The sequence below is a fragment of the Pinus tabuliformis genome, chromosome X (assembly GCF_031772625.1).
Source record: "Pinus tabuliformis cultivar Carrire ecotype Pingquan chromosome X, CPIR1, whole genome shotgun sequence".
Taxonomy (NCBI): Eukaryota; Viridiplantae; Streptophyta; class Pinopsida; order Pinales; family Pinaceae; genus Pinus; species Pinus tabuliformis.
In genome coordinates this window covers 1,149,308,372-1,149,330,966 of record NC_142308.1, presented here as the reverse complement: position 1 = coordinate 1,149,330,966, position 22,595 = coordinate 1,149,308,372, and the positions used below count along the sequence as shown (strand labels likewise).

Here is a 22,595-nt window from a genome sequence, read left to right as displayed (position 1 = left end):
TTTGGTTGCTATTTGATGTATGGAACACACAGTGTAATAAGGAACTAAGATAATAAGATGTACACAATTAGTAATCATGTAAGAGAATTTTGAAATAAATCATGCCCTCCCTCAATTCTCAACATTAACTTCCCAAATAGAAAGGAAGTTTGAAATCTTCTCTGGTTTTGAGAGGGAGCAAAGGAGTCTCCTTAAATAGGAGCAGGGATCTATTCTCAAATGAAAAGGAAAATAAGGATATCCTCTCTGATTGAGAGGGAGTGATGTTGGGCATCACATGTGCATTCTCTTTTTCATGTGTTAGTTACTTGACCAGGACTAACAACCATTAGTCTAAGTGAAGGCCTTGAAGAGAGAATGGTGGAGGATTGGATAAGCATCTGTGGTTTCCTTGAGGATATATCATCCAAGAAAGGAAAGGGACCAACACTCTTTGAGGATAGGACAAGTGTCCAAAATAAGAGTGGTCGAAGAGGACTGATATTCTTTGAGGATTCAGGTTTGGAAGTCCAAGATAATAATAGTCCTAAAACGACATACCTTGAGAACATTCGGATGGGGTCTGTGTCTTGTATAGAGGTAGTGCGGTATCACATGTAAAGCCTCCCAACGTAATGCTCTCAGATGAAGTTGAACTTGTCTAGTTAGGCCTCAAAGATAATGTTGGTCATAATATTGATGCTTATAGTTTGGCTTATCAATTCGACTCTTTTTATGAGAACTCTTCAGTTTGAGAATGATGTTGTATTGGTTGTACAATTATGAATACCTCCTTAGTTAAGAGGGAGTGTTGGAAATGTAACGAGTCTCTGTCTTTATAATTGTTTTTGTACCCATTTCATGCTCTTTATTGATGGTCTTCTAGGTAAAAGCACATTCTTCGTGCTTCTAGGGTTTGTTAGGTCATAGGATATATTGTCATGAGTCAAGAGAGTCAACATCATGTTTACAAGACCCTTCCGAGCAAAATATATCTTATAAAAGAATTTATTTTGAGTCTAGAAAGCCTTGGAAGCTTCAAGTTGGTTTGAGGAAAGGAATTTGACCACTTGGAAAGGCTATATAAAGGAGCAGTTCGACCTCATTTGACACTCATTGATCAACAAATTCGATCTCTCTTGAAAAGGTTCGATCTACAACTAGAAGAGACAAGGAAGGTTGAGCGAAGGTCTAGAAGGCAAAATAAGTCAAAGAAAACTTGTTTTTTGGCTCTATCTCTCTCACACGTGCAGAATTTTAGGGTTTCTGCAGCTACAAAGGAGGTTGAAACTGTAGGTTTGAGTTGCATAAGAGCGAAGTGCAATATCTTGTTGTTGGAAGAAACAATACTCGATCTTGACCTCATTGATCTTGGAGGAGCTGTCTTGGTCAAGGAAGGACTGAAGAAGCTAGACTAGGGTTTCTACAACAACTACAAGGTCGAAACTCGCAGGACGAAGTTGGATAACGAAATTGTAGGGAAGAGGCTGTGGTCAAAGTTGCAGTTAGAAGTTGGTTGATGCAGGATTGAGCTATGATAAGGTGAAGCATTGACTTGGTACTTGAAGGAGGACTTGGTCTAGGGTTTGGGTCTTGTTGTTTAATTTGAAGCAAATTCTATAAGAAGATAAGAATTTTTGGGTTTTCCCCTTGGAGGGGTTTTGCCTTGGCTTGGAGCCTAACTTCTTCTGTTTCCACTGTCTTTACTATTTCGTTCTTGATATTTGTTTGATGAAGAAGATCTAATAAAGAAACACAAGAAGAATAATAAATTTCAGAAACAAGTATTAAGGTTGACGAAATTTGGAATTAATAGCTGCGACATTGCATTTCCCAACAAATGTTCCATCAGATCAATTGTTAAAAAACAAGAGAAAAAAACACAGGTTGTTTGTAGGTGTTTTCTATGGAAATAAAAACTATTTAGCATTTGCCATGAAAATTCATTCTACTAGGGAATGTGGGTTGTTCTTGTTGTTGTTTTCCTAGAATATATGGACCCTACTTATGATGAGTTGAGGGGGACAATCCTTGAAAAGGAAAAGGTTGATATCACTATTAGATTGGAGGAGTTTAAAAGCTCATGGGAAATTGATGGATACATGTTGTTGTCTAACAATTAGATGGATGGAAAGTGTAGAACCCTCCTACATTTCTTGGTTAATTGTCTCAGTGGGACAATGTGTCATAAATCCAATGATGCATCTATACATATTAAAGACACAACATTGTTATGTGAATTGTTGGATGATTTCATTCGTGATATAGGTGTGTAGCATGTTGTGCAAGTCATAACAAATAATTATGCTTGGTATCCGTTAATTATGTGTCATTTTGTTAATTTTTCATAGGGCTACATTGTTCTTTGCTTTGATAATTGCATTTCTTTATTAATACATTAAGTTCACCCCATATCATCATTACATTATTCAGATCTACACCATTATTCATTAGCATATGCAATTATATAGAATGAACAACATCATCATCATCAATGTAGCGGAACGTAAAGGAAAAATAGAAGAAAAGCATGCATACACATAGAGACACCAAGATTGGTTCGAGACCAGGGAAAAACCCACTATAGGGAAAACCCTTGCAAATCTTCTTCTTCTTAGATCGTCGTCAAATGATTCAGTGAAAGGGAGTACAATGATCCATAACTTTATCTATGTAACAAAACAACTATGATATCCATGAAACAGATCTAATCATGCTTATAATCAAAACCCTCATTTTGATCGCTGTAATGTGATATCACAGATTGTAGTCAACTGTTGGATATTGTTGTCACTGAACGAAATCATTGGAATATTGAAATCTCATCTTTGAGTCTCGGACGCAGGTAAGAGGAGCTCTACGAGCGTCTATAGCTGTCCTGGATGCTCTCTACAGAACTGGAAGACTACGTCCAGAATAGATCTGGATGCTCCCAGGAGAATTGGATGAGGGCGTCTGGGGTCAAACATACTTCGATTTGCCTCAAACCCTAGATGCTTTCATAAGGCCTCTGTGTGAGTGTTTATGGCAGCCCGGACGCCCTCAGGACCATACTGTGCATGCGTCCGGGGACCACATTGAGCAACAGAAACCCTAGCCTCTTGAACGCTCCCATAAACACTCTGTGCCAACGTCTAGGGCTTTCTCAATGCTGTCTTGACCACTGTGTGCCAGCGACTAGGGACTAAAATGCCTAGTTCTGTGCCAACATCCATGAATAAGAAAACTCTAGATCAGTGCGAGCTTCACCCCTATGATTTTGGACCCTTGCACGAACTTCATCCGTTAGACCTATGCGAGCCAAGACAAAAGAGAAGAGTAGAAGATGGCTTGATCCCATGTGTCCAAATGAGCTCGAGGTCTCTTTTATTTATAGGCTTTCATGAGGGTCCACTTGGGGTTGAGGCTGACCTGTCCAATTTAACATGTGCTTAGGGTCGACCTAACTCAATATACATGAGTGAATAAATAAATTCAAAAATCAACTTTACCTTGTCCAAATAAGGTGATCTTTAGGTCGATTTTGGTCGTCTCGAAAAGAGGAATCAAATGCAATCATCATCTCGGTTATCTGAGTTGTCCCAAGTGGAATTTTATCGTAGTTGCAAAAATTAACACTCCCTCTCAACTAGGGAGAATTCCACCTGCCAATATCTATCCATTGGACCCTTGCACGAACTTCATCCGTTAGACCTATGCGAGCCAAGACAAAAGAGAAGAGTAGAAGATGGCTTGATCCCATGTGTCCAAATGAGCTCGAGGTCTCTTTTATTTATAGGCTTTCATGAGGGTCCACTTGGGGTTGAGGCTGACCTGTCCAATTTAACATGTGCTTAGGGTCGACCTAACTCAATATACATGAGTGAATAAATAAATTCAAAAATCAACTTTACCTTGTCCAAATAAGGTGATCTTTAGGTCGATTTTGGTCGTCTCGAAAAGAGGAATCAAATGCAATCATCATCTCGGTTATCTGAGCTGTCCCAAGTGGAATTTTATCGTAGTTGCAAAAATTAACACTCCCTCTCAACTAGGGAGAATTCCACCTGCCAATATCTATCCATCGATCAATATGCCATTCTGGTGCCTTCAAGTGTCATCACGTATCATCCTTGATCATCTTTGTCATCTAGTCATCATGCCATGACCACCTCATGTATCTCATCATCACAAATCATCAATGTACATCTCGATCTATCCCTTGCTTATTCCTGCTTATCTCTTGATTATTCCTGCTTATCTCTTGATTATTCCTGCTCGTATGCTGAACATTCTCGAATCTAGAAGAAGAATTTGTTACAGGAGGTCAGCTTAAACTACCACCCGCTATCCATCTAGTTGCTACTTGAAATCTTTGCTAGCGGGCTACCACCCGAAATATTATCATTAATCGTCATCAGAAAGCATATCATCAAGGAGCACATCCCAACCTGGAACCACATCTAGGAACACATCTTGACCCGGAATCTCATGGGGGAGCTATACATCTACAACCCCATATTGAGCAATAGGATATCCAAACACACAGGGGAGCACATCTTGACCCTGGGATCTCATCAGGGAGCTCAATCTCAACCTGGAATCACATAGGGTTATCTCAACCCATCCTATTGCCTACTGATCTTCCCATCGATGACCCTAAATAGTCATGTGGTAGAACACCTGCATCATAATCGACTTGGGTTGTACACCCCAAGTACACTCTCAACTCGTTGGCCAAACGAGGAGCGGTATTCTCGACAAGCCCAGCTTGTGGGTATGATGCCAACTGGGGTATACTCTGCAAAGACCAGACAGGGGAGCGAAGATAGGGGAGCAACATCTTCAACCCTATGGGTAACAGATAGGGGTCATACCCTATTGTCCAGAGTTCCCTCAACCCCAGGAGCCCTCTATCTCAATTCCTCACCCTGGGAGCTCAGACAGGGAGGAAGAGTTTTCTTAGTGTCCTCGATCAGCGCTGCTCTCATCATACTCAAATCTGGTATCGACTTGTCCCAATAACAGTTGTTTCCTGTTCATACAGGACATCAAATCAAATATCATGTCTAAACATAAATAATCATATAAATCTCAAAAGGATACTATAATCATCCTCCCTCTTAAGGAGGTGCCAACCACGAGCCTGAGCCTATTTCGAACAACCGACTGTCTCAATATATGATAGTATTTCGGTCCCAACTATAAATAGGGGACTTTCTGCCAATCGAATCTCACTCTATGTCATCACCATATATCCATGTCATATCCAGATCATGCTTAGACAAATCTCTAAGGAGCTTCTTCATCCCGCCTCACAGCTAGCCATGCTAGCAACATCGTACTCATCCTCAATCATACTATGGACCTCTCATCCAAGATATCATGGCAGATCTCATACTAAAGCAACATTCAAATGTGCTTAACAACAATCTCTATCAACAACTATACATCCATGCAGTCAAATATCATAGGAGATATATGTCAACCTCAAAAATAGAATATCTCATGCAAATATTTCAAAGGGTGCTTGGTGTCAACTCTATGTGAATGAAGCGGCTCACTCATGAATTTATTCAGGTTCTATGCACATCATATATATATATAGATGGATGTTCAAAATGGAACATCAATGCTTCAATCAACAGTTGGATGCCATGTCAAGTTCAACAACATCTTTGAACTTCAAATCATAGTATTCAAGGATTTGCATTTTCATTATTCAAAAACATTTTCCAATAGCTTTGTAATATAGAATTTCTTTTCTGAATTCCAAAAATTGATTCATCATGCCATGATACATCATTTCGAGCTTTAGAAGCTATCTCCCTCTGATTTAGATCATCAGAGGCTCATCACTTGTCAAGAGTAGACCATCAGGATATAAACCAAAACCATAATCAAAATCAAAGGCATACCTTGGAATTCATCATCCCGACTTCATCAGATAACTGTCAAAAATAGACATATCAGGGTTGGGGAGCTTGCTTCATGCAATGCTCTAAGCATAATGTCTTGCTAAGCCAACATTACATAAATCAACGTTGTACCATCACATCAATTGAGTCAATGTATCAAAGTTTAGAAGTTAGATCACAACCATTATCAAAGTTATCAACATCACAATATCAATTCTTTCAACCAAGAGACAGGGAGAGCTCATATCAAGTCATGACTTCATTTATTATTATGGCAACAAGTTGTTATCAACCATGCATTATCAATCCGAACTTGATTAAGTCATTCTCATAATTATAATACAAGTCATTTGTGTCACTATGTGCAAATGCATACACCAAGGATGAGTCATGCAGGTTCCATTTTCATGCTGAATCACAACTATCATTACCTCAACCATTGTGCTAGGAACGAGGAGGCCAATTTCCGAATACCCACATAGAATTGACATCAGGGAAAATCAACAATTGTCAAATCAGATCATTAGACATCAGGTCAAGTCCAAATTTGCTATCGTAGAGAGATCTATAGTCAAAGCATATCTTAATCATCGATTCAAAGTTATTGTCACTAAAGAATGCTCATCTATACCAATCAGCCAAATCATGCCAAACTCTTGTAGCACAAACTAGTGACGTATCTATATGTATGTCCCAGTCACTTGCAAAAACAAGTTCAGTCTGCATGTTCATGTTATGGCAAACATTCAAGCTTTTCCTGCTTCCAGATCTTGTTATCTGCAACACATTTGTGGAACTGACATCTTCCAGGTGACCATCCAATTTCATGCACAATACTTCATTTTTATGTGATCAACAATTTAACCCAACAACTTTAGAAATTAGATTACAGTGGTAGAATATGTCAGAGACACCTTGATTTAGAGTTCAGACAACTTCAAAAAGCTTCAGATGATGGTCAATTGTAGTCAAACCCCTGGACGCTCCCTTCAGGTTAGCATGGGAGCGTCTTTAGCTGCCTGGACGCTACCTGGGCCTTAGCATGTGTGCGTCCAAGGACGATAGTTCCTAGTTCAGTGCTTGCGTCCAGAGAAGAAACCCTAATTTCTGTACAAGCTTCAGATCTTAGACTTTGGTACAGATCAATCATGTCAGATGCACATAAATCAAACTTCAACTATACATAATGCAAATGCCAAATAGTAATAAGAGTAAGAATCTTGAGAAAAGATTCTCCCTCTAACTGGGAATCTATGTCATCAATCTGTCTCTACTCAAGCAACAACAAATTTGTTAGATCATAAACATATATCTATCATGGCTATCAACATCATGACATCAACCTTTCATCAAAGGTTAGACTCAAAGCAGTAGATAGTTGCAACATCATATCTCAGAGATTATGAACACAACAACACTTTCTATCAAGTCACTCCATTAATTGAGGACATTTAGTTTAAACATATCATCAAGATTCTAGACATGACCACAGGTAGTAAGGGATCTAGAATATCAGTCTCATAGTTATACCTCTAACATCAAGGCTACCATGCTTATCATGATCAATGAGATCAAGTTAGGTCATTCAATAAAGCTTTACCAAAACAACAAGAGATTCAATCTCTCTCTCCATGTGCTTTCATCATGCTTATCACAAGCATTATTAGCAGACTCATGTATAGGAGTCAATGAGCTATCCTTCTATATGAAATCCATCATGACAAGTATGAAGAGTATCATTTACTAAATTCAAGGTGATAGCCTTCTTTATATGATCAAGATGTCCAACAGATGGATGTTAGCCAAACATCAAGTGTATCAATGTATCAACATTAGATAACCTCATAGAATTCAAGAAGATCAAAATGTTCAACACCAAGTGCATCATTTCATCATAGGAAACATAGATCCAAGTCACTTTCATATGCATGTATGAGCCATCAAAGAAAGAGACATTCTCATCATACCTTAGGGCTTACCGAGCCATCCAATGTTACAGCTGAAATACAACATACCATGCATACCTTGTGGTATTCAAATACCTGTGCACCTTTTCATTAGACATAGGCCGCTTGAAGCACTTGTCACCTTTTCATCAAGTACCTCTTTACCTCTTTCCAAATCTAGATTTTCTTTCCTGCATCTCAAATGATCCTCAAGAAAGATCTACTCATCCCATCTCGTCAAGGAGGTTAGAAACATCCATATGCTCAAATACATATGCAAGAAGTATAAGTAATAAACATAATCATCAGATCCATAGGTGCATCATAAGTTAAGAAATACTTATCTTCAATGAGAGGTGATCCTCTCCCTCTTGAACCAACCTTCAAGAGCCATCAATGTCCATGGTCCATATACCAATGTTGCCTTCAATTATCCAACCAGATCTGCTAGGGATTATCCCATCTAGGGCTTCATCAAATCTTTGTCAAGTGCTTGAGCATCTTCACATTGACTAGCTAGGTTCCATATCTCATATTTTTCTCTCCAACCCTAACCTCATAGAATCCATCAAACCCTAACAATCAAGTTGCCTAGGGTTTTCTTCAAACCCTAGAATTATTTTAGGTCTCTACCATCCACTTCTTGCTTCCATCAAAAGTGTCATCATCGGGGTGATTGAAACAACAAAATGTATAGCTTGTTGACTTTAAATTGCAAAATACTCAAAAGGTATTTGTAATAATAATTTATTAATATATATAAAATGTACAAGATGAGAATTGTTATAATGAGGCCCTACTTATATACCTAGGCAGGTGTCCTTTCATGACTGGGCATGTCTTTTAGACATGCCTTTTCAGTTAACCTCATGACTAGTTAACATAATCATTATTTTGATTATTTAATATTTACATTATTTATTTTTATTTTATTTTATATAATTTATATTTGTAACATTGCCTTCCTCTTCGAAAAGCTTTGTCCTCGAAGCTTATTCGCTAATAATTCCTTCCTTGCCTATGTCTTTCGGTATGTGTAAGTCATCAGTGCTATTGTCTTAGAACCAAGGTTTTTCGATTTCTCCTTCAGATTTTTTTTTAATTAATTAAATTATATAATTAAATTAACTTATATTATTATATACTTCAATTATATAACTTATAAACGGTATGACGGATTGAGCTGTGACCGAAAGGTCACGCCATTTGATCTTGATGATTGGCTTGAACGATTGACCACGACACAAAAAGGCGACACAAAAAGAATAAAAGGTGACACAAAAATAACCTTGTCAAAACAATTGTCGGCCTGCTAGGCATCATGTGATCGTAGGTACAGACCAGCCATCGGATGGTAGTGTCCAGTTTGTTGGGTAGCGGGTGAACGGATGGTGGGACAGGCACAAAACGGGAGCAGATAGGAGAATGGGCCTTCAAGAATTCTCATAACATCTTTCAGAGTGATTGTATTCATGTATTGACCTTGAGCTTTAAAATTTCTGTCAAACAATATCTTTCTAATGTCTCGTACCTTAACTGTGAGAAGTTCTGATCTCTTTGGAACTCCTTTCAAAACTTGACAACCATCACTCTCAACACGTATGATTACACCAATGCTCAAATGATCACCAATTATCATGACGTTGATATCGTATTTTAACTAAGCTTATTTCTTAAAAATCTTTTGAAAATTGCTAAAGACGCATGGAGGGTCGCTGCAACATTGCCTCGGAATGTCACGGTGTGGTCTCTGCGCAAGGGTTTCATATTTTACAATGAATTCTTCTATTTGACTATGTTCCTCTGTAGTAGTTTCCTCCACAACGTTTTCCTCACCTGTCCCCTTCGCAGTGGCTTCCTCAAAAGTTACCTCAACAATTTCCACAACATATTCCCTACCAATTTCTGGAAATGGAATGGATGCACAATACTGATAGTACCCATTTTCATCGTACGAAAATTTTGAGACAAATGGGCTTTAGAAATCACATATTCACCCCAATATTTGTGACCATAACGCTCTAATATAGGTCGAGCATCAAAGGAAACATTCCCCTTGTTTCTTTGGAACTTTTTCATTTTTCTATGACTGGTGTTTATCACCATTGCATGTAACTTCAAAGGGCTCCTAGAATCCTTCTATAGCACAAGCCGTGCTTCTACAAAAACTTCAATTATGACTTGACAAGCACGTCGCTAGCGTTCACCTCTGCCAACTTCCTCAACTCGAACATATAAAACATGGGCTTTTTGTGGACTTCCTCGCATGAGTGTCAAGCCTTCCACAGTCACTGCAATAGGGTGACCTTCCAAAGCCTCCTTTACTTTTGGTGAAACATTTCTCAGAATTTTAGCTACTGCAATTTCTTGCACCTGCGTAAAAATGTCCTTTGAAACATCAAATAGACCCTTTTCAGCCCGCACAACAGCTGCACCATTCGCAACATACACATTGCATGGCCTTTGTGCCACTACTTTACAATAAAGTTCTCTAGCTTTTTCAAGATGTGTGGCCTCCAACTTTGAATTCTTCTTCTCATTATGAACTACTGCAAAATAATTCCAATTCCCAAGTGAAAGATTGGCATAAGAATCCTTGCCCCCTGTCACGTCTTGTGCAATTCTAAATGTTTCCTTTGCTTTCAGCCAAGCATCTACTTTTAACTCCATGTTGCCAAGCATAGATAAAGAATTGGATGATTTTCATCCACCTTGAGCGCACTCCCAATTAGTTCTGAACTTAGTTGAACATTATTTCGAGCCCAAGTCATGGCTGCCGTCGTAGGTACCCATCATCATAATTAGAAAACTTGAATAAGATCAGCCTATATAAAATACTTTCTTTTTCTGATTCGTGGAATTCTTCAAACAGTCTAGCCTGATTGAAATGTGTAGTAACTTTCTCCCAAGGCAACTCAAGTGAAATTCCATCTTCTTCTAGTTGATGGAAGAAATCCGTATCTTTGAACTGTGCAGGGAAAACTGCAGAATCAACATTGGCGCAATGTATTCATCCATTGATGAAGTCAACCCAAACACCATCTCCTAATGCGCCTCTTGGTTGTCCTTGCGCTCTTTCCATAATTTTTAAGAAACTAATAGAATTACCAGTCTTACAGTGTACATATACATTGAGATCACAGAGAACACATTTTCTTTTAAAATCGTCACCATTATTAAATGTAATGTTTTGTGCTTATTCTCATCATGTTTTTCTTTCTCCTCTTTCCCATAATCCACTTTTTTTTTTAAATATGTCATAAAAAATATCTTCTTTTTCTTCTACCACATTTTCCTCTTCGTCCTCGTCAATGTCTTCTTCTACATCTTCCTCATGGTTAGATATTGTTCATCCTCTTGTTTCTCAAGATAGTTCTCATCCACATCATCTTCATCTGGGTCATCATCTTGATCTCCATAATCTTCATCGACATAATTTTCATATTCATCATTATCTATTACATCTTCATTCTCATTATCATCATTTTGATCAAAATCTTCTCCTCCTGCTTCACCTTGTTTTGTTTCTTCATTGTTGCTATCATCTTCCTTATTATCGATTTCCTTTAGACGTTCTGTAACTTCTGCACATGATTTTTTTAATCGTTGAAATGCTTCTTGAATTTTATAAACTACTCAATGAATTCAGGGCGAAAACCTAACGACATATTGTGCGGTGGATAACGTTCAAAGACTCGCATGGCTCTGATACCACTGAAACAACAAAACTTATAGCTTGTTGACTTTAAATTGCAAAATACTCAAAAGGTATTTGTAATAATAATTTATTAATATATATAAAATGTACAAGATGAGAATTGTTACAATGAGGCCCTGCTTATATCCCTAGGCAGGTGTCCTTTCATGACTGGGCATGTCTTTTAGAAATGCCTTTTCACTTAACTTAATGACTACTTAGCATAATCATTATTTTGATTATTTAATATTTATATATATATATATATTTTTTTTTATATAATTTATATTCGTAACAATGATGCCCGTGACTTTTCTTTAGCCCAGCTCTGATACCATGTTAATTTTTCATAGGGCTACATTGTTCTTTGCTTTGATAATTGCATTTCTTCATTATACATTAAGTTCACCCCATATCATCATTACATTATTCAAATCTACATCATTATTCATCAACATATGCAATTATATAGAAAGAACAACATCATCATAATCAATGCAGCGGAACGTTAAGGAACGATAGAAGAAAAGCATGCACACACATAGAGACACCAAGATTGGTTCGAGACCAGGGCAAAAGCCCCTATGGGGAAAACCCTTGCAAACCTTTTTCTTCTTAGATCATCATCAAATGATTCAGCAAAAGAGAGTACAATGATCCATAACTTTATCTATGTAACAAAACAACTATGATATCCATGAAACAAATCTAATCATGCTTATAATCAAAACCCGCATTTTGATGGTTGTAATGTGCTGTCACAAACTATAGTCAACTGTTGGATACTGTTGAACACTGCTATCACTGAGCAGAATCTTCGGAATATTGAAATCTCATCTTTGAGTCCCGGACGCAGGGAGGAGGAGTTGTGCAAGTGTCTATAGCAATCCTTGACACTCTCTGCAGAACTGGAAGACTGTGTCTGGAACAGATCTGGATGCTCCCAGGTGAACTGGATGAGGGCGTCCAGGGTCAAACATACTCAGATCTGCCTCAAACCCTGGACGCTCTCATAAGGCTTCTGTGCAAGCGTCTATGGCAGCCCGAACGCTCTCAGGACCATACTGTGCGTGCATCTGGGGACCACACTAAGCAACAAAAACCATAGCCTCCCGGATGCTCCCATAAACACTCTGTGCTAGTGCCTAGGGCTCTTTGGATGCTGTCTTGACTACTGTGTGCCAGTGTCTAGGGACTAAAATGCCCAGTTCTGTGCCAGTGTCTAGGGACTAAAATGCCCAGTTCTGTGCCAGTGTCCATGAATTAGAAAACCCTATATTAGTGCGAGCTTCACCCTTGTGATATCAGACCCTTATGCGAACTTCATCCGTCAGATCTGTGCAAACAAAGACAAAAGAGAAGAGTAGAAGATGGCTTGATCCCATGTGTCCAAGTGAGTTTGAGGTCTCTTCTATTTATAGGCTTTCATGAGGGTCCACTTGGGGTTGAGGCCGACTTGTCCAATTTAACATGTGCTTAGGGCCGACCTAACTCAATATACATGAGTGAATAAATAAATTCAAATTTAAGTTTCGCTTGTCCAAATAAGGTCATCTTTAGGTCGAGTTTGGTTCTCTCGAAAAGAGGAATCTAAAGCAATCATCATCTCAGTCATCTGAGTTGTCCAAAGTGGAATTTGACCACAGTTGCAAAAATTAACACATCTAGTATCATGTTAATGGAGATGCACTCCACATTGTTTTGGGCTTCATGTGCCACATGTTGCATTGCTTTAATTCTTGAGGATATGGACAAAATTTACTATATCAAGGATGTGATTGAATCGATTAGGGGCATCAAGGAATTTATATAGAATCAAGTTTTAGTTCTTAGACCAATGAAAAAATTCATAAGAAACAGGGAATTGTTGTATCCTACCTTCACGTTTCCACCTACTTGATTTACTGAGTCTCTCCTTGGTTTTATGTTAGAAGTGAGGAGGACGTTTATTTCAAATGAGTGGTATGCTAGTATGTTTAGCAAGAATTAGGAAGGGCAAGCTTTCTAAACTAATGTATCAAAATTCTTTTAGGAAGGATTAGAGAAGATAAGTTTATAAATGTCCAACAAATGATCAAAAGTAGGTCAATAAATGACTTAGCATGCAAGTGGTGATACCTAGTGATAATGTGAGGGCCACTCCTATAAAAGAAAAATGCAAAGATAATTTATAAGATCTAAGCTGAACTATTTCAAAGCGAAAAGGAAATACAATATTCCAACATAGAATACAAGGAAAAGAGCCTCAAGGTTCCAAGTGCCTATTGCCAAGTGAAGGAGGAAGGGGTGTCCTCCTTTGAGGTCAAATGTGAAACTCTCCTATCAGTCAAGGGCATATAAAAGAATATTAGTGTATATGATTGGTTGGAAGAGATGGATCTAGTTTGGGGTATGTCTCTTTGGCTAGAAGAAGTGATTCGTTGTTAGAATTGGGGAAGGAGGGTTGCCTTTGATTTAGTATAAATTGTCTCATGGGGTCTCATTATCAAGGTTCAGATTACACCTTGGTGTTTGAAAATTATAGGGGTTGAAATGGTGTTGCTCTTTGCCTATCTCTTGGTGACCCTGTCCATTGGGAGTACCAGGAAGAAATATGTAATCCTTGTAGTGTCTGATTGAGTGGGGGTGTTGAGAATGTGCAATCTAAATTTGAAGGCCTCCCCTAAGTATAATGCTAGGTAACTCTTAGTCTAGATATCTAAGAAGTGGACGGGGTTATTTGATTCTTTGAACATGCAATGGAACTGACCACATATGTCTTATTACTGGGGCATCTAAATATAATGTGTTCCTTTGTTTGTCTCCTGTTTATTGCAGATCTGGCATAACCTGTCCCCTAAGCCCCTCGCATGTTTTGATTCTGAGATTCTACTTGATGAGATGGCCCCCCTATGCCAGGGAGCCTGACATTCTCCAATTCATCCCATGTCGCCGTGGTTGGTAGCTCAAGTGGTTGGGAGCACTATTTTTCTCACATCCACACGGGTTCATTTCCAAGGGACATGTTTTTTCTGCTGTGATAAGGCTTGAAGAGTAGGCATCCCCATCCATGGGACATCTCTGCTCTTTGCCAAGTCATAAGTTACTGGTATATCTGGCTTGCAGGCCATTGGATATACTCTTGGTGTTATAGTGCAGCCAGAAGATTTGATACTGGGCCTGGCCAAGATTACTCCAACATGTTACCGATTCACCATGGTTAAAATAAAGAAAAAGCAATTCATTCCATACAAATTCATCATTCTGCAATGTAAATACCAAATTCAAATTTGTACATGATATAAACCAGTTAAGTCTAATCTCAAAATGGTGCTGACTTGCCAGGCTTGACCACGACTTGATTGATTCACAAATCTTGGTATCAAGTTATTCCGAGCTTTGCTGAATTATTCCAAAGTGCCAAGTCACTGCCGAGTCATTCCTAATTCTAAGTCTGACAAACTTGATTTATATATTCTCCTGATCACCTGGATCAGGAGCTGTGGAATAAAATAGTGCTAAATTTGGGGAGCAGGCCATTTGCTAAATCATCTTTAAAATCTATGTTTTCAGAAATTAACCTATAGGAGTTTGCTATACGGTACCATACAAATGCCATAGCTATTTCAGGAGCTGCGTTCTAAGGTTAGCAAACCAGGACTGATGATCAAACACTACAGATTACGTAGGTTTTCTTCACTGTCGTTTTTGTGGGCAAATATCTAATTAATAACAATCATATGCTTACTACCTATGTGAAAAGTTAAAAGAATGTGGTAATTCTCTATCATCCTTTATAACAACTTATAAATTATTTTGAGGCAAAAGCCATTCTGTACCTTCTTTACAGAAAACTGTTTCGGTTCTATCATCCTGTTTTTACATTCTGTTCTAATGTGCTTATGGTATGTATCTCAGACACACAGAAGGGAACTGGCATTTTTCTATCATATTTCTTTGTATGTTATCGGCATATATATTCATGTTGACTATTAGATATTTCTTCAACAGCTACTGGGAATACCGACTATCATGTCTTTGCTAGCTACTGAATGCTAAATAGAGCAGCTTGAAAGTTACCTAATTTAGTGGGTTCCTAGGCCTTCTGCTGCAAATAGTTTTCTTTTGTCCGTTCTAACAGAACTCCATGTTTGAGTAGTTTGGCCATCTTTAATGTTGCGTTTGGGTAGTTTGGTCCCTTATTATGTTGGTCGTCTGCATAATAATATACAACCTTTTGTCCCCGGATGCGGGTGTTCGCTAGACATGTGGCTCACAAGGCTCGTCCAAAGGGCAGGTGTCCGCCCGGACGAGCCAAGCATGACGGAAGGACACGCATTCATTCCACCACCCTGCAGCATTTAAGGAGGGGAGTAAAGAAGGTTGACAGAGGAGTCCTGTCGACATTCAAGGCGAGTCTTGAGAAGCGTATCATGGCGCTTCATAACAGCATTCTCCCAGACATTCTTCCGCCATTCCTTCCTGCAACTGTTTCGTTCTCGCCGGAGGTGACGGAGGTTCTGAACTTTGATTGTGAATGTGGGTGTGTTGCTGCGGAAGAGTGGGGCAATTGGCAAGCTCACAAGCATGCCAATTGCGCCTCTGAGAATTTGGTTACGCCTCTCTGTATGCGTCTTTCGTTAGCTCCTGCTCTGGCTTTGTTAGAAGGTGAGAAGACTCAGAGCTTCAGCTCGTATCTGCGTCCTTTGTTAGAAGGTGTGGAGGCACAGAGTCTCAGCTCTCAATCAAACATTAAGAAAGAGGGTCAAGGCTCTGCTGCCACTGCTCTCGGCAATTGGGAAACTCAGACCTGGTCTGGCAGTATTTCTAAGCCGACAACACTGTTTCACTGTGGAATTGAGCGCTCTGCTCATAAGACCAGTATGCATCGCACTCGGGAAGAGGCAGCGGCGGCAGGGGTGGATATAGTGGCAGAACCCCCTCGACTTCTTCCTCAATTGAGGAAACCTCTGAACGCAGAAGGCCGAGGGGTAGGCCCCCGGGCAGAGGCAGATTGGGGGAACCTCCTGCGCGCATGGATTGTGGGCACACGGAACACCCAATGGTGAGATACCGCCTCCCCTGCACCTTAGCCAATTCTACTTTCTTTGTGACTGTCTCTGTTGAGCATTGTAGCAATCCCTGGGAAGATGAGGACGACAACCCTCGGGCCAACCCTCCGCGTGTTCCTGGGATCGTTCCCATGGTGGATATGGAATTCCCTGCTGTTGAGATGATGCGGCCCTTACATGACCCGGGAGCGAGCCTGAGAGAGCCTGTTGGTGACTCAGACGCTGGCCCAAGCGACCGTGGAGCGCGCAACCTTGGCAAGGCTATCCTACAGCCTCCACGCTGCAAGGCAGAAGATGAGCCGCAGACCACTGACGAAGATTGACATGCCCAGCTCGCACTCCAGGTTCTACAGCAAGAATTTTTCTCAGTCTGCTTCCTATGCGGTTATATATGAGTCTGTCACTCTGTCTCTATGTAATTGTGTCGGTTTTATGTTATCTCTGTTCTGTGTCGATGTTCTGCAAGTGTTTATGTCCATGTGTCAGCTGCATGAATGTGGCCCTAAGTCTTTATCCATGTGTCCTCTGTCCATGTGTCCTCTGCCATTCTGGCAAGAATTCTCAAGTGTCTACTGTCTGTCCACGGACAAATTTTACAGGGCCGAGGCCCTGTTGTAATTTTCACAATGTAACTCTGCTCTTGATGTAATATAATAGTTTAGTATTACTTAGAAAAAAAAAAAATATACAACCTTTTGTGGTTTTGTTCACAAGAAAGCTCCTGGAGATACAATTTTATTGTGGTATAACATGCATACATGTTAGATGAATGTTAAGCCTATGATCCATCTTTGAATTTATGGTGTTATGCAATTTGTATTTTATATCCACATTCTTGCTTAGTTGTACTATTTTAGTCGTTGTTTTCAAGAAATTAAATTATAGATCTGCGATATCAGGTTCTTTTCTTTCACGTTTCAATTTTGGAAAAATCATCTAAATGCAACAAAGACCTTAGGAAAGCACTATTAAGAAAGTCCTTCATAGGCATTTGAGGTTTCTTTCTTATATTTTCAGGATGGAAGTTGAAGCAGATTACATAGGATTACTTTTGATGGCATCAGCTGGATATGACCCACGTGTGGCATCCTCTGTTTATGAGAAACTTGGAAAACTTTCTGGTGATTCAGTAATTAAAAACTATTTGTCTACGCACCCATCTGGAAAGAAAAGAGCAGAGCTTCTTAAACAAGCAAAGGTAATGGAGGAAGCACTCGGTATTTACAGAGAGAGAATATCAGGGCGTGGAATTGAAGGGTTTTTATGAGATTTTAACATGGTTTAGATATGGTACGTTTGTAAGTTGTTCTGGACACCGATTTGTCTACCTTAAAGTTGATGCCTTACATAATAAAGATGCCCTGTGAAGAAACCATTTAAAGTGCCCATTTAATGTGCTGCCCAAGAAACGCACGATTTTCACAGGCTGTTTCATTCATTAAATACCTTTATCAAACTGTTTCGGCTGTTTGTACAAGCTGTTTGTACGTGAAGAATTGTACAAGCTTTGGAATTTGTAATAAGATCCTCATCTCTTAATTTTTTTTTTTAATTATAAATGCTTTCATCTTGTGCTTTTCATTCAACCTCAAGGGCACACTTTGTGCCATATATGAACATACTTTCTCAAAGTGTGATTAGTGAAGTCCAGCGATGCTGCATTCTAATGGATATAGATTTGTTTGATACCATATGGATTTGGTATGCTCTCAGTTATTTCCTAGAACTATTCCCGCCTTTATGGTATTGTTCCTACATCATTCAAATTTTATGTTCCCCTGTTTGGTGAAGCTTAGAAGCATGTATTGATTTGTGAAATATCAATGACTTTGTTGTAAGTCACACGGTGTCTTTGTAAATAGAAAGAGTAGAGGTTTGTTGTGTTTTAATTGATTAATTGATGTTTTGTATCTTCCAAAAAGGAAATTTTCTCAAATGAATGATTTTATGCATACTGATATGATATTGATTTAGTGTTAAATTTAGTAGTCAAATAATATCAATGTTCTAGTATTGAGTTCCCATGCGAGTATATAGTTAATTTTGTGTAATCTTATTTGGTGATATTATATTCTCAGAAAAGGCTTCAATTATTTAATGCCTCCAACGAACGAGCAACTGCTAATTCTGTTGATGTGATTGTGTTTGGATTAATATTGTTTTTGTGCTGCAATTATTGGGATGGGTGCCATCCTTTTCTAGGACTTCTCTTGAGCCTGCAGCTGCCCATGCAAGTCCCCCAATTCCATCATGGTTACCAGTAATCAAACCAGCATTTGCAAACCCTTTTCGTGGGTTGTCTACAGCTGCGTTCCTTGTTGCCCCTCATATCTTGCGTTTCACAGAAGTGTCCAGTGGCTCCCGACCTTTAATTCTGTTCAGCTCAGCCCCTTCAGTGCGCTTTTAAGGATTTACGAAGGTAGGAAAGCCTCTTCTCTGGCCTTTGGCAGAAATTAATATCCACAAAGTTGGAATATTCATGTAGAAAAATCAGAGATAGTCAGGGTACTTCTAGTTTCCTTGGACCGGAAAATACACGTTGGATTGAATTTTCTTATTATTTTTTGTTCTATAGAGTTTTGTTTCTTGTTTACTTTGAAAACCTAGAAGATAAGTGGTGTATTGGGCCATGGTTTTCCAAATCGGATTTCCAAACCTAGAAGATAGTGGGGGGCGGGGGTGTTTTGGGCCATGGTTTTGCAGATTCGGAATTTCTAAAACCTTGGTTCCCAACATTTGAGTAGAAATGAAACCCTCAAAGATCGATTTTAACCACAAACATAATTGTGTACCCACAGAAAATTGCGGACTAGTCAACTGTAATTTTGCAATGCCTGGTTTCAAAATTGAAGTTGGGGAAGATTGCAGTTGAAAATTTATTTAAGTTTGCGTGCTTTTGCAATCACGATCCATTGCCTAAAAGGCATAAACTAGCTTGCAAATAATTTCATGAAAACTTCACTTTTTTTTTCTAATTTTGGATTAGTTTGGTATCAGAGCATGGTTTTTGTGAAGGTTTGACATAATTTGCAAGGGTTTTGAATGCTTACAAGGTCTAAATTGAGAAAAGAAGAAGGAACATTTGAAGAACTTAACCCTCGAATTGGCTCAATGAGGCCACAGATACCACAAGTCATGGCACATGAAGAAGGACAAGGACAAGAGTGTTGGACTTTAGATAAACCAACGCTCCCCGTGTGTTTGATGACATGGACTAACCGCCTCTCGTGGATCCTTATCTCTGGCGATGCAATTGTTGATTAACACTTGCGGGTTTTGGTCTAACGATAATCGTGATTCCCAACAAGTGGTATCAAAGCGTAGGTCACGAGTTCAATACACACCTGACTGGCGTTGGTGGGGAGATCGTTGGGCATTGGATAAACCAATGCTCCCCGTGGTGTTTTGGGCCATGGTTTTGCAGATTCATAGTTCCTAAAACCTTGGTTCCCAACATTTGAGTAGAGATGAGGCCCTCAAAGATCGATTTTGGGAAAAGTGGCTAGAACCACAAACATAATTGTTGTGGTACCCACAAAAAAATTCAGACTAGTAAATTGTAATTTTGCAATGTCCGGTTTCAAAATTGAAGTTGGAGAAGATTGCAGTTGAAAATTTATTTAAGTTTGCATGCTTTTTCAATCACGATCCATTGCCTAAAAGGCATAAACTAGCTTGCAAATAATTTCATGAAAGCTTCAATTTTTATTTTTATTTTAAATTTTGGACTAGTTTGGTATCAAAGCATGGTTTTTGTGAAGGTTTGACATAATTTGCAAGGTTTTTGAATGCTTACAAGGTCTAAATTGAGAAAAGAAGAAGGAACACTCGAAGAACTTAACCTTCAAATTGGCTCAAGGAGGCCACACACTCCACAAGTCATGGCACATGAAGAAGGACAAGGACAAGAGTGTTGGACATTGGATAAACCAACACTCCCCGTGTGTTTCGCGACATGGACTAACCGCTTCTCGTGGAACTTTATCTTTGGCAATGCGATTGTTGACTAACACCCACGGGTTTTGGTCTAACGATAATCATGATTCCCAACAAGTGGTATCAAAATGTAGGTCACGAGTTCGAAACACACCTGGCTCGCGTTGGTGGGGAGATTGTTGGACATTGGATAAACCAACCCTCCCCGTGTGTTTCACAGCATGGACTAACCGCTTCTCGCGGATCCTTATTTCTGGTGATGTGATCGCTGACTAACACCTACGGGTTTTGATTTAACGACAATTGTGATTCCCAACAAAGAGCTAATGTTTGAGGATGAGAGAGCTTTAAAAAAGTTTTCTTTGATATGACTGAGATGGTGAAAGTGTTGTACAATGAGAGAACAACATGGTTGCAAGGAGAAAGTTCTAATAAACCAAAAGGTGATGGTGGTAATGGGAGCAAGCCTCCTCCTCCTCCTCCTCCTCCAGCTCCATCTTCACCTCCATCCTCACCTCCTTCTTCACATAGATCTACTCCTCCTATATCTCCAAGAGGACATACTAAGCCTCCTTTGCTTAAGCTTGATGTCAAGTTTGAATTGCCAATGTACAATGAAGTAAATGTTGAAAAATTGGATAATTGGGTTCGTCAAATTGAAGTCTATTGCAGGATTCAAGATTGATAATTATGTCACAAAGATCCAACTTGCTTCTCTTTGCTTGGAAGGTGCAACTGTCATCTGGTGGGAGGCAAGAACTCAAAAAAATTTGAAGAAAAGTGGTAAAATTATCTCTTCTTGGAATCATTTTATAACTGCATTAAGAAGACAATTTTATCCATCAGCTTACATGCAAAAAGCAATTATGGATTGGCAAAATTTTAGACAAGCTAAATGTTAGAGTATCCAAAGTTACACACAAGAATTTAGAAAAAGAGCTTTAACCTTGGGTGTTGATTTGACCCCACAAGATACTCTCCTGAGTATATAGTTAGATTACATGGTTATTTGAGACATACCATACTCATGTTTAATCCCACCAATCTAGATGAATTATGTGTTCAAACAACTCATTAGAATCAAGTGGCACGAATGTTCCTCAAGAGTCCAACAAGAAACCTTTTAAATATGGAGATAAAGGAAAGGGGAAATTTAAGGGCAAAGATAAGAATAACGCTACTGCCAAGAAAGAGGGAGAGAAACTTACTTGTAAACATTGTTCAAAAGATGGCCATGATGAAGACCATTGCTAGAAATTACATCTAGAAATGAGACCAAAGAAGTTCAATAACAAGGGGAAACAAAAGATTGCTGCTACAACTCAACAAGATCTAGGATCCGATTTAGGTGATGAAACCAAAATCCCAACCACAGGAATGAAAGGTATAGCTTCTAATGCAAGCACTAGGTCTTCTAGCAAGCCTGTTGAATCTCAAAATGATAAATTAAGAAGTGAACTTTTTCATAGAAGGGTCGTTACAAAACATAGAAAGGTTGATAAATTATTTTATAGTGGATCTCAAGTCAATCTAATCTCTGAAGCAATTGTCAAGAAACTTAATTTAGAGACTACACCTCATGCAAAACCTTACTCTTTGGGTTGGGTATGTGATGATGCCAAATTTCAAGTGACAAGAAAATGTAAACTCAAATTTTCCATCACTGCTAATTTTGTAGATGAGGCAGAGTTTGATGTTGTACCACTTGATATTTGTGGGATTGTCTTAGGGAATCCATATTTATATGACCGAAAAACCATATTCTATTGTTATGAGAACAAATATCATCTTTTCAAAGATGGAGTTGAGGATATTGTTAGAGCACATCGCAAGAAAATGAACTTATCTTTTGTTAGTGCAGGTCAAATGAAAAGTTTTGTGAGTGCTAGTAAGAATTTTGTGTTGTTGATGATTAAAGCTAAAGATATCGCTGAATTTGAAACTTTCTCAGGATGTGATGTGACTCTAAACTCAAGCATTAATTAGTTGAAGTTGTTAACACTTATGACAAGATGTTTCAGGAACCTGAAGGGTTACCTCGAAAAATATAAATCCAACATGAGATACAATTGCAATAGGATGCACCACT

At 38.9% G+C, this 22,595-nt stretch overlaps 1 protein-coding gene across 2 annotated transcripts in view; it reads left to right on the top strand.

Moving 5' to 3' along the window:
* Window positions 1–18,261, top strand: part of LOC149143966 (Peptidase family M48 family protein) — a 147,087-nt gene extending 128,826 nt beyond the window's left edge. For both annotated transcript variants that reach the window (XM_089446531.1, XM_089446532.1), the window contains one exon: window positions 17,588–18,261. In XM_089446531.1, the coding sequence (XP_089302657.1) occupies window positions 17,588–17,837 (250 nt within the window). In that variant the 3' untranslated portion in view covers window positions 17,838–18,261. The remainder of the gene's footprint in view (window positions 1–17,587) is intronic.
* Window positions 18,262–22,595: the final 4,334 nt, after the last annotated feature.